Source organism: Anabas testudineus, chromosome 19 (assembly GCF_900324465.2).
Source record: "Anabas testudineus chromosome 19, fAnaTes1.2, whole genome shotgun sequence".
Classification (NCBI taxonomy): Eukaryota; Metazoa; Chordata; class Actinopteri; order Anabantiformes; family Anabantidae; genus Anabas; species Anabas testudineus.
The window spans coordinates 15,337,983-15,356,212 of NC_046628.1; the positions used below are offsets into that span (position 1 = coordinate 15,337,983).

At 40.5% G+C, this 18,230-nt stretch overlaps 1 protein-coding gene and 1 long non-coding RNA gene across 2 annotated transcripts; both read right to left on the reverse strand.

The window, feature by feature from the left end:
• Nucleotides 1-274: 274 nt before the first annotated feature.
• Nucleotides 275-3,865, reverse strand: LOC113156087. Its single transcript, XR_003298275.1, has 4 exons — nucleotides 3,741-3,865; nucleotides 2,510-2,618; nucleotides 2,267-2,371; nucleotides 275-404 (listed from the first exon to the last, which is right to left on the reverse strand). It is a non-coding gene; the product is annotated as an uncharacterized LOC113156087 (long non-coding RNA).
• A 1,271-nt stretch (nucleotides 3,866-5,136) lies between these two features.
• Nucleotides 5,137-14,414, reverse strand: dhx8 (DEAH (Asp-Glu-Ala-His) box polypeptide 8). The gene is made up of 23 exons (XM_026350942.1): nucleotides 14,251-14,414; nucleotides 13,835-13,920; nucleotides 13,647-13,719; nucleotides 13,343-13,434; nucleotides 12,456-12,562; nucleotides 11,922-12,290; nucleotides 11,620-11,764; nucleotides 11,269-11,475; nucleotides 11,058-11,145; nucleotides 10,799-10,896; nucleotides 10,413-10,560; nucleotides 9,689-9,870; nucleotides 9,250-9,444; nucleotides 8,969-9,154; nucleotides 8,674-8,884; nucleotides 8,412-8,593; nucleotides 7,926-8,066; nucleotides 7,669-7,824; nucleotides 7,098-7,235; nucleotides 6,770-6,898; nucleotides 6,238-6,434; nucleotides 5,960-6,139; nucleotides 5,137-5,877 (listed from the first exon to the last, which is right to left on the reverse strand). Exons 1-23 carry the CDS (start codon nucleotides 14,357-14,359, stop codon nucleotides 5,658-5,660), a joined length of 3,639 nt encoding a protein of 1,212 aa, XP_026206727.1. The 5' UTR covers nucleotides 14,360-14,414; the 3' UTR covers nucleotides 5,137-5,657.
• Between the last annotated feature and the right edge of the window lie 3,816 nt (nucleotides 14,415-18,230).

The window sequence follows — 18,230 nt, forward strand, 5'->3', positions numbered from 1 at the left end:
ACCCAAACTGACGTGAGTTTGTTTTTCTTGAGTTTGTGTTAAATCTTTTTCTCTTTTATACCAGCGAACAACAGACTGATCATAATATAATTTAACTGCTCGAGCTGTTTAAAGAAACACTGTCAGATGATGAAGACTGAAACGTTTGAACAGAGGTGGCAGAAATATAAAATTAACTTTACAAATTTACCACAGACCCCAGAGTGAGCGATCAAACTAGCTCTATTCTGTCTAAAGGTTTTAGTTTTGGCTAAGTAAAATCTTTTTTTTGTCCACCAGCTGGTTCGGTACATGTCTTTTTACCTGATAATGTGACGTGTGGGAGATTCTCCAAACATCAGGTTCATATCAAGGTTGTAGAGAGGTTCTACTTTGTGCTGCCTCTTCTGATTGGATCAGCAACTCTGTGTTAAAACAAAATCAAAACAGATACAGTGTGTGCATAATTATTAAGCAAACCTGTATTCTGATAACAAAACAAGATACAGATAAATAGCACAGTGCCACTGACTTAGGGCGCGGGTATTGTCCCAGTTAGGACAATATCCAGTGTGGGCCCTTAGACAAGGCCCTTAATGCTACCTGTCTACCTTGTATAGTGTCAAACATGTTGACAAGGGGAACTGGAACAAGAATAAGACATTCTTGGACACGAGATGAGAACAGGGAACTATTGGAATGCTACTACACAAGTAACTCTAGTGAGCTACATGAAGGATGTAGGAACTTTGAAACCCATCATCAAGGTAGCACAGTGCTCTAATATCTGCAAGAAACACTTGATGTCACAACTAGAGACTGATGAGGTACAACACAAATGCTACAGCAACGGGGAGCCAGGACTACAGGTCAGCGGGGAGATATTACAATCATCCCCACAATAACAGTAGCTTAACAGATCATGTTCATGATCACCTGGAGGCCGTTACCAAGAATAAGTGAAGTACCTTCTAAAGATATACAGCGTAGTGTAAAGATGTATGAGAAGATAGAGAAATGTGAAAGGTGAAGGCACAAGTGGTACCCGTGGCAGCTAAGATTCCTGGTGTGGCGCTGCACCACCTGGTGTTTAAATTGGTGTACAACATCCATCTGTCAGAGAGAGCCGAACAGAACATAGTGAACTACACTACAATAAACCGGGAGCACTGATAAGTGAAGTGAGTAAGTCAGACTGTGCTCAGAGCACTCTCCATGTTGCTTTCCTAATTGGAATTGGAATAAAAATAAAAAAAAGTAAACTATCTTGAGCAGAATGTTGTCCTATAGTGGGGACACTGACAAATGTGAATCCACCAGACACTCTTTCTGAATCATGCCATGGGTCAGACACGGTCTCTGAATGTTGAAAATATATAAAGAGATCAGGGAAGCTGAAGGAACTGTAACTGCTACTGATTAAAAATAAATCAATACTGTTGGAGAGATCACTTGGTCTCACTTGGCCTGATGGTAACTAGACTCTCTTGGCTACTATGAGTCTCAACATCCAACATTCGTTCAATTCTTCTACTCAGAAATTCACCCTATAGAGTAACAATACAGCCGCAGCTGAAACTAAACCTTTTGAAGCAGGAAATAGTTACTGCATTTAGATCTTAACTTGAAAAATATCAAAATATTCATAAAATACCAACTGTACTACATATTGTATTATTGGATCAGACACTAAACATACATTCTATGTAAACATAATTTATGTTGCAGCTGGCAGAGGTGGAGATAACTGTATGTCTTTCCCGGTGGTTATTCCATAATAATGCTTTGTCTTTTATTAGTTGATTTAGTTGTACAGGAGAGGAACAGCGAGTTGTGACTGTTGTAAATTTCCATAAATCCACCACAACCTCCTGCAATCCACCATTTTGTTTGATTAAGATGAACTGTAATGATAATGAACTGCCCAACTTGATCTTTTTGTATAAACTATGAGTCAGAGGTAGTCGCCAGGGCTGAGAGGAACTTGTAAAATTTCAGATTCTTCCTGAGGCTACAAAAGACACAGTCACAGCACATTATGTCTGTGTGTGGCAGTGTAAACTCATAGGGAAGAGAGATAATCATCTCCAGCCGTTGTATGATAACAGTGTAACGACACAGCCCTGACACAAAACAGATGAAACCTATTTTCCAAATGTTAAGTCTGACTCAACATAACATTTGTTCCACTTGTGATGAAAATGAGAAAGAAACAAATCACAATCAGACCTGTTCACATTTAAATCTACCAGTTGCATCACTAAAAATGTTCAGTCCAGGTACTTACGAGCCAGAGGGCATATTGTACATCTCTGCTGAGCGAAGTGACTGCTTCAGTTCCAGCGTTACCAGTGCTCATCGTTGCTGCTTGGAAAAAGGAACCATCTGGACTCTAAAGAACAAAATAAAAAACAGAAAATAACTAACAGAAACACCGATTAGAGATATGTTATCAGGCAGCATCAGCATTTGTAGCTTAAACCCTTTGTATCTAATCTACTAAAATAAATGACAATGCATTGTTACTGACCAAAGCACCTGCAGCTAAACCCAGATATCGTCAACCAGTTTTGGGTCGAACTTTCAACCTGAAAGCTGCAGTTTAAAGCTGCGGGTTTACATCTGCTGTTGGACGCCACCTACAGGGAAGCACAATTATAGCTGCTGCAAGTGTTTGTGTGTAGGTGCGTTTTTCAAGATTTTACATTTCACATGTGCCTTCAGGTGGCAACTGAACCAGATCCTCTGTATGAAGGGTCATTAAAAAGACAAAAATCAATCCAGAAAATCTTACAAAACAAAAGCTGACACTAACATATCAGAAACAGGCAACTTTAGCTTAGGGGGTCTGGCTAGGAGAGACGTGAGGGGCCATTTCCATGTCTGTTTCTAGGGCCCCATTTTCTCATTATCCATTAATGCTCATTATGTGTTCTGTCTCCTCTACAATTTCCTCCTTCTTACTTATGTGATGATGTGCCCGACATGTTTGACACTGTCCATATGGGAGATTTAGGATGGAAAGCAGAAGACAAAATATTATAAATGTGTTTGTTGCTCCATATTTAAACCAAACACTTGAGGGGCGCTTGATGGTAGGATCAGTACAGGTTAAAATTATAAATATAGAAAGCTTCCAGTGTCTTAAATTTCATCAACTGGAGGTTGCTTTGAGATAATTATTTTGTTTTAAATGTAAAATTAGTTGGCGCTGAATGTAAATAAATAATAAATCTATGCCTACTGATGGCGTAATGTTTCAAACTGCTGCAGCTGAACACAACAGAAGCACATGTTGTTTTTTGTTGTTTTTTTGTTCAAATAAAAGCTTAACATAATTTTAGTCATAAGCTGTGTGGATATTATTACATGAAGGTCAGTTATAGCACTTTTATTTTACTTCATGTCATTCTCTAAAATAAAAACATGAATAATGCATAAAATCCATTGACCAACAGCTACAATACTAAACATAGAGTCCTATTACAAAGAATATTAAAATATACTGCAGTAACATAGGGTCAGTAAGAAGTATTTCCTTAACTTTTTATTCTCTATTCCTCAAAGTGTTGATGTCAGCACGCGTTTTACAATATTTAAGCAACAGTTCTACAAGGGGATCCATAAAGTTTGTCATTATAAACTGACTGATTATGACCAGCAGCATTTTGACCTTCACCTTGTCGCCTTTGACAACAGAATCAAACGCAGTGAAACGGTGAACATGAGATGTTGATGAAGCCATCGACCAAAACACAAACCTCTGTCCTCACTGTCAGACAGTCAGCCGGCTCCTTCTGCACGCGTGGTACGTTTTCTCCATCACAACCTCCTGATGTGCACTGACAATGACTCTGTACATCTGTTTTCTCCGTCTGCAGCTCGGCCTCTGTCAATGAGAACAGGAGAAGTCACTTTTCACTCCACATGTTGTTGTATTGCAGCTATAAGGAGATCATGTATTTTATGTCAGAGATAATGTCTCTAACATGTCAACAATCCAGATATCAGTTAGTTCTTAAATGAATAAATAAGTTTAATTTAGACCATCCCTGCTAAGCTTTTAGGATAAATACTGTTAAAAATCATCTGGTTTACACACAGATACTCAGTCTAAATGATCAATTAGGGCGTTCTGACAGAAAACAACAGCTTAGTGTTGACATAAAAACATTTTATACACACTTACTGCAACATCTGCTCCATTTTCTGACAGAACTTCGTCCAATATTTTGTACTTTTCAGTTATTAAAATCAACGTTAGCTAACTAGCTAGCTAGCCTCCGTAGTAGCACCTGTTAAACGTTCGATAACAAGCAGGCTAACCTTCGGTTTCTGTATAAAAATAATCAACCATCAATGTTAAAAAACATGCGAGGGTTAGAAAAAACACCAGAAAAGACACAGAAACTGTTTAAATATTACAATTTAGAGGAAAAAACGATCTGTTGACCCAACTGTGTTTTAATCAAAACAAGATGGCGGCCGACTGAGCACCTGGATAGCAGAGTGGTTAATTAAACATTTTTTTAATCATGTGGCAGACTTAATATTTCGTTTATCCAGGCTTTTTGAAGAAGTTGTGTATTTTATTAAAACGACCGTCTGGATTTTAGATATTATTTTTGGTATTCAACGTTTGCAGAAACCGTGTTTATCGATTGTTTGCTAGCTAACACACGACAAACCGGGACTAGCTTCGTATATAAGGAGAAAACTGCTGTCAGGTAACGTCGTTTTTCGCTTATTCTACACGTATCTATGTAAAATAAAGATAAATATGATAATATAATACAAGACTTAGTTTAAAACCACAACCTTTGCATCAACTTACCTCATTTATTTGGACTCGTCTTCAACTTTACGATGCGCGGCGACGGCCTCTCGGTGCTGCTGCCCCCTATCGGTGAACACACACAGCAGCGTGTACAGTACACAGTATTACTATTTACCATGAGGTACTTGTACTATACATGTTTATTTTCTGCTGCATTTCAGATGTAATGTGTAATGCAAATAATGTGTTCACATACAAAAAAATATTAATCAATGTGCAAGTTGTTCCTAGTAGTATTTTTCTATTATTTTGTAATTCTTTTCCACAAGAACACCGAGTCCCTCTAATCTCTGTACCCTCCAATTTATTCAACACAATACTCAGAGTGTAAGAAAACATGGCTTTTAATAAGGACACATTGTCATAATGCCAGCAATACAAAGACAAATGGAAGTTGTCCCAGTTATAGTACAAAATCTATCAAACATTTACATTGTTCCATCTTTACCGTCTGACTATCGAATAGTGAAACATTAAAAGGTCCTTTACATTTCTGTCGTGTCCATATTCAGGCCTATTATGTTGTTACCAGGTACAGTGTGAAAATAAATAGTCCAGAGTTCTGCAGCATCCCCCCACAGAAGATAAAATTAAAACTGATGCCTCAAAAGGCAAATGTTTTGTTTTTGTTCCAGGTTTAGTGCTATAAAAAGTAAACAGCTCTGGGCGTTCCAAATTAATGAAGTTAAAATGTCCGCTCCAAATCAGACGCGTTAATTTGTGAGCTATTAGAGGGAAATGTACAGCGAGTACAATTTTAAAAGGAGGAGTACACCGCTTGTTCAACCAACAGGGTCTGACGCTGGTAAAGGACCACTGCAGGACTTTATCATCACACACATCAACGGCGTCTGAAGGCACGAGAGATTCTCCAAGCGTTGGGCTCCTCGTAGCGGTTGTACAGAGGCTCAAGACGTTGCTGTTTCTTCTGCTTGCTGAGGCGAGTGGGGTCAGACACTTTGAAGAAGGCTGGAGAAAACTCCACCAGCCAGCGTGGGTCAATGGTGGTCACCTCTCGCATGTACTCCTTGGTAGTCAGCACCAACTCATGGTACACAACCCTGTTGACACAAACGCTGAGTTAGAAGACTGAAAGCTTCAATATGTGATTATAAAAAGGACCCTTTATTTTATATGTCGTACCATTCAGGCTGCCGGTTGAACAGAGCACTGGAGGGGTGGATGTACACAACTTGCTGGTCTATAAGGGTTCTGTAGCCCTCTTGAGGATCCTTTTTGGCTGCATTCCTGAAGAAGCCACTGCAGATGGCTTTCTGGACTCGCACTGTGGCTTTGCCACAAGATACCACATCCAGTTTATGTCTAAAGATGAGATAGCACAGTGGATGTTCACAACAATTCAACAAGATTTTAATGAAATGACATGTTTTATGATACTATATGTCATGATTCCATCATACCTGTCCATGATGCCCAGCATCTGTTTCCTGATGTCCTGTGCTCTGCGAAGGGAGCGAGCCTGAATGAAGTTCTCATAACACCAGGGGTTAGAGAACTTGTTGTTCTTCCAAGAGTTGTAGACAGCCAGCAGGGTGAGGTGATCGCCCTCAGGCTGGTGGAACTTGGCCTTCTTCTGGTCAGCCAAAGCCTGTTTATCCTTTTAAGTCATAAAGGGACAGCAACACAATAAAGGTTAACCGATTAACATGTTGTATGATTTCCACTGCACAAGTGTTTCGTTAATTAAGAACCATCTTCTGACTTTACAGATAAAACTATGTTTGTCATTTAATAATAAACCTCTTTTGTTTTTACTTTCCTCATACACAAGGAGCAAAATGAAATAAATTATCCATTAGTTTCCACAGACTGTGACAAGGAAAACAATATTGCACAACTTTCAATACAACTAATCATTTACTTCACCGCTGCCCCCTCAGACCACACCGATTATCCAGTTGTTTCTAATATAAGGTTTGGTGTTAAACGTACCTTTGGCCTGTAGAACACATTCTGCACCGACAGCATTGACACAATGGTGAGCATCTCTTCACTGCAGCCCAGATGTACAGACATGATCAGCATCTTACACAGCATTGGCTCCAGAGGGAACTCGGCCATCTAGAGGACAGAGATGCACAGAAATCGAGATATAATTGGAGTAAAATGAGACGTGAAGGGCAGAGGAAAAGAGACAAAGCAAACCACACACTGACCTACGCTGACACATAATACGTTTATTCAAACTATAAATAACACAAATGTAATTAGACGCTTAATTTTTCTCTTGAGGGAACCTGATAAGTAAAAGTGTTCTTACCCTTCTACCAAGCCGTGTGAGTAAGCCTTCATCGTCCAGAGCTCCAAGGGTGTAAAGCTGCTCCATAGCTGTGATTAGAGTCTCCATCGGAGGAGCGTCCATAAAGTCGAAAGACAGGAGGTCATTGATCCCCATGGCCTGGTGGAGAAAAAAGTGGTGTTGGATTTAAAACCTCGACCTCAAGTCTGATGTTTAGTTCCAGCTTTTGGTCATGAATATGACCAATAATCAAAATGAGAAACATTCAGTAACGTGAGCATCACTGCAGCAAGCATTGAAATGAAAAAGAGAAAAGAGCAGCTAGCATCAAGGAGTTTAATATCGGCATACTTATTTCCGTGGTTGTACATTTTAGGTTTTTATTTAATTTTTCCTCCCATTTTTAAATTTATCTTGGATTTTATTGTACCTTTTTATTCTTTTCGTGTTTATTTATTTGGTCCTTTTCTTGGAATCTGTATTTATAGCTTATAATATTTATTGATCTTACTATTCTACTTATTTTACTCTACACTACATGTACAGTATGAAGATGTAGGTCTGTAGTGTTACCAGCAGTGTGACACTTTACCTTCAGAGACAACACTGTGCTGGCCAAGTTAGTTCTCTGGATTTCGGGCACGTTAGTTGTCAGCATCTCATCTCTGTAGGCTCTCTCAGTGTAGAGTCGGTAACACTTTCCTGGACCCGTTCTGCCGGCTCGACCCGCTCTCTGTTTGGCCTGAGCCTAATATTGAAAAGGTAAAACAAGTTTTAATCAGAAACTTTGGGACTACTGTCAACACATTGACGAAACATGTCCATAATATAAACATATAAATGATGTACCTGTGAGATTGGAGTCACCACCAGTTGGTCGATACCAGTCTTAGAGTTATAGACTTTCTGCTTGACAAAACCAGGATCTACTACATAATAGATTCCATCAATTGTTAGAGATGTTTCTGCAATGTTTGTAGCAATGACCACCTGTGGAAAATAAGTGAGGATATCAAGGTTATTATTAACAAAGTCTATCTGTTGATACATTTTACCTCACAGAAAAGTCAAGGGGCTTTTTTAAGAAGATGTAACAACAATATTAAGTCTATTACAAAGAGTTAGCTGAAGATTCACTACTTTAAAACTAGTAAGAAATACAAAGATGTAAGCAGGATGACAAGGAATCCTGTCCAGAATTAGTATCTTTTTGAACTACCATGCTTCACACATCAAAAGTAAATGCAGATACCATGTGCCATTTAGTTGCAATTTCCCAAAAGCGAAACACAAATATTCACATTTGTTTGAGATATTATTGTTAATGGTTTGCACCTTTCTGCTGCCTGGAGGTGCAGGGTCAAAGATTCTTGTTTGCATCTCGCTGGGCAGGGCAGAATAAACTGGCAGAATAATCAGTTCAGGAACATCAGGCCCCAGTGACTTCATTCTCTCATACAGGATCTCGCAGGCGGTGTCGATCTCTTCCTGTCCAGTCAGAAACACGAGGATGTCACCTGGACAGAGATGAGAGACAGTATGAGCCTACTGGTGAAAAGGAGGTGACGAAGATGCGTGTGAGACTCTGAAATCATACCTGGAGGTTCAGTCAGATGGATCTGCATGACGGTGATGAGACTAGCATCCAGATAGTCCGTCTCAGGTTCTTTGGTATAAAGAACCTCTACTGGATATGTTCTTCCAGGGATAGTGAAGATGGGAGCTTCATAGAAATACTGAGAGAATTTCACGGCATCCAGTGTAGCTGATGTTACGATCAGCTTCATGTCGGTGCGTTTCTGTACAGTCTGAGAAAGACAAAAATTACTCAGCATCTATTTAAAGCATTTCTACTCTTCTCCAACGTGACACTAAATTAATTGTTTGCTCACTTTCTTGAGGAGACCAAAGAGAACATCAGTATGGATCGTCCTCTCGTGGGCTTCATCCAGCATGATAATGGCGTACTGGCCCAATTCTGAATCGATCAAACACTCTCTCAACAGCATACCGTCTGTCATGTACTTAATGACTGTCTCAGGGCTGGTGCAGTCCTCAAAACGAATGGTGTAACCCACCTGGACCACAAAACACACATATATACTGTATTAGCCATCTATAGATAATAGGTTTGTGCTTTTACTATAATTATAAAATAAAAAAAATCACTCACCTCTTGTCCCAGACAACAACCGTACTCCTCAGACACTCTCTTAGCCACAGACATGGCGGCCACACGACGGGGCTGAGTACAACCAATCTTCCCCCTGGTGGTGTAACCGGCTTCTGCCAGATACTGAGTGATCTGTGTGGTCTTACCAGACCCCGTCTCTCCAATCACAATCAAAATCTGGTTGTCATGAACAGCCTGTGACAGATTAACAAACACACAACGAAAGTCATTCCCCCTGACACCTGTATAATATTCTATTTGTTTGGACAGGATTAAAGTTTGTCAGTTTGTCTTTAGACTTATTTCTGTAAGAGTTGTTTGCTATTATATTTTCTCAGCATCACTTTTAGAAAAGATAATTAAAACTTAAATCTAGACAAAGGCTGATATTCTGGTACTTTACATTAGGGAGATGCACACTTATTTGATGCACACACACCTGAATGAGCTGCTCCTTTAGCTTGTAGATGGGCAAACTCTCCCTCTGCTCCAGAATGGAGAGCTGCGTCTTCTTTCCATAAGAGGCCTTGTTCCCCCCAAAGGCGTGCTTCTTCCACTCTGGGATGTCGTTGGGCATCATGCCAATACCTCTCATGTTAGCTGCAATCTGCCTGCCGTCAGCTGTAACACAAGATCATCAAAGTGTGTCTATTGTTAACATCGCAATTAAAATCTCATCACATCAGTTACTAATAGTAGCAGCCAGACTTGCATGCCTATAGCAGGATAATGCACACCCATGTCTAACTGTCTAGACCCCCTGGGGCCATGAAGGGCACAAAGGCACACATGAAGCATGGCAAGACAAATCCATCCGGCCAGACAGGGGGCTGCAGGAAGCGAGATAACCATTTACAGAACTGGCATGCCTGAGGGATGGTGTCTGTTGGCATGGAGGAAGTCTCGTGCCTGATGCAGCCTGGACTGTGACTTTGATAAAGCTGACCTAACACACAGGCTGCATTCCAAAAATTGATGCGGTTATATCAGGATAAGTGTCAGAAGTAAAGATAAGGCTCAAAATAAATCAAGTCTGAAGACAGAGGTTAACACAGTCAATAGGCTAATTTGAAGCTGGCTGAGGTTCTAATGTCTTCATGCTGATCACATTAACATCTGTGACTTGGACGTTAGTCAGTGGACACATTTAGTGTATTGCTAACCGTCTGGCAATGGGTCGACCCAGTGTTTATTCAGCCCCATGGGGATTGAGTCCATCTCCGCCTCTCGTGCGGCCTGCTTCAACTCCCGTCGCTCCTTAGCCAAAGCGCTCTGCATCATGGCTGCCTGGGATAGGGAGCCATCTGGATTCTATGGACAGAAGAGGAAAGACACCAGGGTCACTTAGATGTGTGTATCTGAGTAGGCTATGCACACTCTTTGCATTTGTCCAAATCTAATCAGTTACCGTCTAATCATTTAATTAATTCTATTCTTATTATAAATAAATTACATTTCTGTTAGCTTCTTCCATCTTTCACAGATTAGAACATTTGATGCACTGAACATTGAGGAAACACATAATGACATATTTTGAGGTGTACTGTACCTTAACTATCTTGACGGGGCTCATATCCATACTTTGTTTAGTGTGTCCCCTCAGGAATGGGGGTTCCTCTTCAACCAGCTCAATTTCCAAGTCTTCATCTGAATGACAATACACATGACCAGTCAGTAAACATTCTCAGTTACACATTCAGGAAAAAAAAACATGTCGTGTTACAGTCAGAACTGTTTATAGTGATAAGAAACAGCTGTATTCTGTTGTTAAACTTGCTGCATTAGAAGAGGACAAAACAATGTCTTACCCTCTTCATCATCTACTTTAGGAAGGATTCCTGTCTCATCATCAAAATCAGGGAACTCTTCCTTAGACAAGACGTTGGCAGCAATCATCTGCAGGCAAACAAACAGTGTGAATATTAGAATGTGACTTTCTTCTTTAATCCTCCAGTGTTGTTCTCAATACCTAACAGATACTACTACCTTGAACTGTTTGCACACATTACTAAAACCCACCTGTTTGATCTCCCACTTCTCTGGGTCAGAAATCTTGGTGAGCCTCTTGCGCTCTAGAGTATCATCCTGATCCAGCTCAGGGGCATGGCCGAGATTCAGGTTGTTTGGACGATCGGGATTCCTCATGGAGATCTCCTCCCCTCCATCTGGGCCTACGTTTCTCCTCCTGTTGGGGTTCAAATCTTCACCTGTCTCCTGGTCCACATCCTGGCAAATAAAAAAAGGAAAAAATAATAATCTCCTGAAGATAATTAAATACATTAATTAATTAAATTAATTAAGCTTCAACTGCACTAACAAAAACCAATCCAATAACATTCATACTGTATATTTTGGATTACGTTTCCTTACCTTCATGCTCAGACTTGTCTTGGACCCAGTGAATGAGAGCACCTTGACTTTGACTCTTTGGCCTTTGCTGACAACATCAGCCACATTGGCCACGCGGCCCTCTCTGCGCAGCTCAGAAATGTGGACCAAACCCTCCCATCGTTTCCTAAAAAAAAATGTAGAGATGTAAAACAAGGTTAAGTTTATATACAAACCAACTACCGGGTCAAAACAATAAATATCTAAATAATGTTATATATGCACCCTATGTTGGAGGTTAGACTAAAGTTGCGTTTATAGCACTTTGGTGACTTCAAACTGACCTCAGTCCTTCCAGTTGAACAAAGCATCCAAACTGCATGATGCTAGTGACTTTGCCGTTGTATATGTCACCAACAGAAGGCTCCTCTGGTGGAGGGCGGTCCACATGTTTGTCCTTCCAGCGGTCAGAATCTCTGTCTTGGTCTTTTCTGGGGCTTGGTGAGCGCTCAGACCACCGGGAAGATTTGTCTTTTCGTTTACCGCGATCTCTCTCTCTATCTCTGTGACGATCACGGTCTCTGGAGCGAGATCTGGAGCGTGATCGAGAACGATGACGTCTCTTCCTGTCCTTCTCCCGATCTCTATCTCTGTGTCTGTCTCTTTCTCGGCTTCTGCTGCGGCTTCGGCTGTGATGTCTGCTCTTTTCTGATCTACAATAATAAGTGGAAATGAGCACACTGAATTCAAAATCTCACAACAAAAATATATATTTTGTTGGATGCAGTATTCTTTTTCCTAATTATATATTTTTTAAAAAGGAAAACTTTTCTTGCTCAAGAAGGAAAATACAGTGCCATGATGTGTCTTTTCCTTACCTGCTCTTGCTGCCTTTTGAGTCTGTTCCACTGACACTGGGCATAAACATCTCCAGCTCCTTCATGGCGTCGGCTGCTACTTTTACATCATCCTCATCTAACAGTTTCTGTGGAGTGTGACAAAAACAGACAAACAAAACTTAGCTAAACAACACCATTCAACTTTCACGTCTCTCAATTTTATAATCATATTATGTTACAAAAGGTTTAATAGGTTAAACTTTTCCTGCAACAGATAGATGTCGTCGAGTTGCTGTGTTGGACAATCACACTTGCAATCACACTTTTACATTATAAGGCAAAAGCTGTTTTCTGCCAATTACCTCAAGATAATCACCATCAAAAATAAAACTGTCCTGGTGTGTACTGTCTGGATCATGCTGTGTTTTGACATTTAATAAGATTTGAATCGGCTCCTCGAGCTGGACATGAAACACCAAACTTCTACTAAGGCAGCTCCTTGAGCAGTTTTACCAAAGGGCTAATGTCTGTGTGCACCCAGCCTTAGGAGTATGTGAATTTTGAGGTCTTTAACGAGTAAACAGCCCATATATATGTAAATAAATAAATTTGGGAGAAATCACACAGACAGACTATAGCACATACTAATGCAAGCTTCTACGTTAAATCTAAAACATTGGGCATTTCGGTTCTCTTTTACAAACAACTTTATTCAGCAAACATCTTCATCTAACTTGGCGTCATTAGAGTGGTGTCAAGACTAATATGACTCATAAAAACTATGCAAGCCAAACATTTTGTTCTTGTCCTGTAAGTGTTGGAAAGTAAAAAGTTCTTTTTGTAAAGATGTAATGTTGCATTAAGAGTCTTGGATGTATTTCAAGTCAAACAGCTACAACAATCACAAACGTATTAAAGACACATACCTTTGGTGCTGGATCATTTGGTCTACACAGCGCTGGAAACATCTCCTTCAACCTATCCTTTTCTGTCTTCGGTTTGACCAAAGCCTCAGAGGCTGAAAATGGACAGATATTTGTAATTTACACATTTTCTACAAACACTAGACATGTTAAGATATATACTGTAATCAACTGGTGCTTAAAGCGTTACTTTTGTGGGGAAAAGACTAAACTACAACTAAAGAACGATTCCAACAGTGGCCTAATTGCCAATTCAGTACGGTTATATTAGATTTACGTTAAACTAATCCTCTTAAGATTAACTTGCCTTTACTGGTAGATGCCTTGGATGGAGGTCGCATAGTCTGAATGAGCCTGAGCAAATTACTGACGAGGGAATCCTACAATAAAACACAACAAAACAGACAAGAACACATTTAGCAAGTTGAAGGTAAATGACAGTTTGGCTAATGCCACATCAACCCATAAATGCATTTTTTTGTGTGTTGAACTTACAGTGAACTCCGCTCCATTTTGGAGCAAAAGAGATTTGAATCCATCAAAGGTCGGTTCTTTTTCAGCAAGGTTGATGACAAATTCAGCTGCGAGAGAAAATGATAGAACAGGTGAGCAGCGAACAACAGCATTAGCTAGCTAGCTAGCTAGCGCGACGTTACATTACAGCAACGATAGAAAACAACACAAAGCAACGATTCCAGCGATGTTATGAGCCTACACATCTAGCTAACGTTACGTTTCTACAAACTGAACACCAACTACTTCACATATTAAAAATATATGCCACAGTATCCCGTTAATAAACTTCAACATTGTGGCTAGCTTTAGCTAAAAACAATTGGCTAGGTTAGCAAACGCTAGCTAGTTAGCCGACATTTTTCGGTTAGACAAGCTTTCCGCCACAAAATACACACCTAAATCTTTGTCGCTTATTCCCAGATGGTTGTCGAGCTCCGTACAGACCTTGGACACCAAAGACAAATACTCAAGCTGCGATAACTCGTCGAGTCCACCCTCTGCCATTCTCCACGAGTCGTGTTTTCGTACACACAACCTAAACGACGGCAGACATATTGGATGTGGTAACTTTCACTTCCGTCTTTACCGGAAACACGTAAGGGCTTCCTGTTGTGCCCTCAGGTGCCGCACGATGGCGCTAACACACCTTAAAAGAATAAAAGCATTTTATTTTATTTTGGAGAAAACAGAGCATGAAAAGGTTTCATGGTGCAGTAAGAGTCACTTCTGCAGAGATAAATGAAGACAGATGGAGCTGATGTTATTACATTTTAAAACATAAATTTGAACAATTCAATTTCACTGTAGGCACATCGAGGAGCACTTGTATAAATAGAAAGCATCACTTTAGTTGGACTGTGCAAACTGTTGTAGTCTAAAGACAGAGAGAGAAAAGTCAAATACCCCAAATCAGTTTAACTCTAGATGTTCTTTTTTAATTAATTGAATATCGCTTGTGTAAATGTTCAATGCAGATGCTGGCAATGCTTTTGTTCAGTAGCTTCTGCCGGATGCAGTTGAGTCCACACATGTGCTCAATTTAACTAATTTAATCAGTGATGTTTTAGGTTTTGCGGGTGCAGCTACAGACCTTTGGATGCATTGTGTGTGCTTGGTCTTGTTGCCTGTATAATTTGATACAGTGCGATTATGCAGTTTAAAATGTTCTTTTCTATAGCAGCAATCCAAGTATATGAGATTCCTGCTTGGCGTGATACAAAACCCAGAGTTAAACATGAGCAATAATTGTTTACAAATGACATGACACATGTGAACTCCTATAAATCGTAACCACTTAACTCAGCACAGTCTCATTCATGATTTGTCACTCACCGAGTGTTTTACTAAGGGAGAAATGTAAACCTGTAAATCACAACTGCTCATTGTTTCACTTAGTAGGACTGTTAGGGTCATTGTAGTGTATTGTATAAGATGTATTGTGTTTATACTGGGAGTATATGTTAGCATGCAGGACATGGGAGACATCCTTCCTCCCCTTGTCCCGGGATAACCCTCCATATCCTCAATGCATTGACCTAGTATAGATCCTCCCCCACACACAAACTGTCTGCCTGTTTAAACAGTTGTCTCAGTGTCTCTCTGGCTTCTTTATCTCTAATTGTCTTAATAAACATAGAACTTAATGAACAGAACCTTTCCTGAGTTCGAGCTTGATTTCCATATTCAAACATCCTCACATTCCCACTTTTATCTCTTTAGGAGGATACACTTATGTTTTCCTGCAGCACATTGAGGCTGTAATAGTTTCTTTCTGAAGAACCTTCATCCCATGAGGTCATTTTCCTTGTAAGCTCCACATGATGTTTTTCAAGTCAGTGTATGTTTTTCCAAGTATCTTTCACAAAACACAATCTGAATTTATTTAGATGTTTAACTTATGGCTACTGTGTTGGTAAAGGAAAACCATTTTAAAAGATTTATACTGTCAAACATTCTGAGCGTAGACGCTGTGGCCAAATACAAGTAAACAATTCAACGTTACACTAAGATTGTTAAACAACTCATCGCAAAACTGTTGGTTTCTATCAGGCACTTTAAGAGTCTCCATCCCCCTATAAAGATTTCACACTGCAGAGATTCGCTCACATTCAGCTAGAAGAGCATTAGTGACTTAAACAGTGTCTATCACTCTCTGAACATTTGTCCATACTAAGCAAACCATCTCACCCACCCCCTCAGGTTTGCAGCCACTGCTCTGCTCATTCTGGTGCAAATTCAAGTGTTCGTGAGAAGGTGTTTTTTCAGCTGTGAAAGACATTTAACTTGACAAAACCATAAAACAACAATGGATAAAGTTACAGTGCAGCAACAGACTTCAATCAACGTTTTTTATCCATTCACAGCACTATGGCCACCACTGTTTTCACAACCTGCCCCAGTGTGCAGCAGGATTTTCAGCCAGGTTGTAGCTGAATGATGGTGCTGTTCCAACTGTAGGGGGGAGAAAATGTAAAATGCTGAACACAAACTAAGAAGTTGTGGCTAAAATACAGTATTGACCCAACGGAAACACGTTGTTCGTCTTCTCCGTCATCATATTCTGGATTTCAGAAGCTGATATTTAGGGGGTGGTGCTAACAGCCAGTGCTTTGGGAATTACTCGGTCCACAGGAAGACTTCCACAAGCTGGCCAATCAGAACAGATAGGGAAGCAGGGAAGGGGACAGTGTTGTGGTAACATCACCACCCTCCATGAGGGAGACTGGGGTTCAGATCTCTAATTGGGCTCCTTATGATTACCGTACTTTGAAGCCGTATTGGATAAAAGCGTCTGCTAAATGTAAAGAGAACAGGTAAGTTATTTTAGTCCAGAGGTCATGTTGCATAAAGAGACCTTATAACATGTATTTGAACTTTTTAAACTGTAAAATAATGCACCAAACCTGAAACATCAATCTGTGTTTGTAGTTTAACTTCTTGGCAAGAAATGTATTTAACTACACGAAACACTGTGCAAACACAGTATGAATGTAGTTTAACTAATTGTTACTAATTAGCAGTAGTTCCCTGCTTCCTCACACCTTATGAGGAGCTCTACAGGTGTTAGCTCGCTGCGCTGGCTCCATATCTAACAGACAGATATAAAACCAGACTGAGCTGAATTTCAGAAAGAAACTGAATAAACATTTTTCACCAAACTTCCTTTAAAACTAATGGACTAAACTTTAAACCATGAATAACAGCCTCAGACCAAAAGTACACACGACACAACAACAGCAACATGATGAAATGCTATATTCCTACTTATATCTCCTTTTTCTCCGCCCGTGTGTTGTCGACTTCTAACATTATGTTTACATCTTCAATGATGGGACTGTTTCAGGGCAGTTCTCTCGCTGTGCTGTCCTCACCTGACCTGATTCAAGAGGAAGCAGGGATATGTATGGGCAACAGGAAGGGGAGGGAGGTGGTTTCACCGTTACATAAGAGGCCTCTGATGTACACAGAAAACATGCTACATGTGCACGATGTCCTTTCAAGAGCCTATATGGGATTTCTATGGTGAGTGGCAATGAAACCAAAAGGGGGAGGCAGTGAGGATTAAACGACCGAGTAAACAGAGAAGATGGAGGGGGAGGTGTCCTGTCTCCCCTGGGTCTCAGTGGTTGGATTTGCATTCTTCTGCTCCGCTGTCCTGGTTCACAGCGTGCACAACTAACGCTCATGCTTTCCTGACATGCACGGATCACATACAGCAACAACCTGTGCTTTGTGCAGCTGTGGTTCTGTGCATGTGTGCAACTCTGCACATGTGGAAATCCAGAAAGAGATGAGGCTGGAAGAAGAAGGTTGTCTGCACCCATTCGGTGGGATTCAAGCATATACTACAATTGACAGCACAGCTGGCTGCAATGTTCTCCCGCTGCTGAGTGGAAAATTCCTGCTATGACGGAGCACGGAGCAAAAAGTGAGTGTGTGTGTGAGAGTAAAAGAGGAGGGTGAATCGAGGGGGCTGGGCTAGTGTCCAAACAACTAGCGAGGGATTGGTTGGCGGAAAAGCTGCCTTTGTGAGATCACAGCCCCCACAACAGCTTCCACCCACATGGTGGACTTCATGAGAAAAGACCCGCGCTGCCGACGTCAAATTAATAAAAAAATGAGTTGAAGTCACTCACATCACCTGCTGCATACTAATACACACAACTACACACTTGTCCAGATGAGTCAGAAAAGATTTTTCACTGGCAGGATTTCAACTGCAGTTAGAAAGTGAAGTGTCCAATGATTCATCACAGCCATTCACAGCTCACCTGTAACAACCACTTTCCTGTAGTAAGAACTGTTTCACACAAAAGTTTTTTCTGAGAGCTTAGAAGTGGAGCGGCACCGTCGTCTCAAGGCTCAGCAAGCAAGA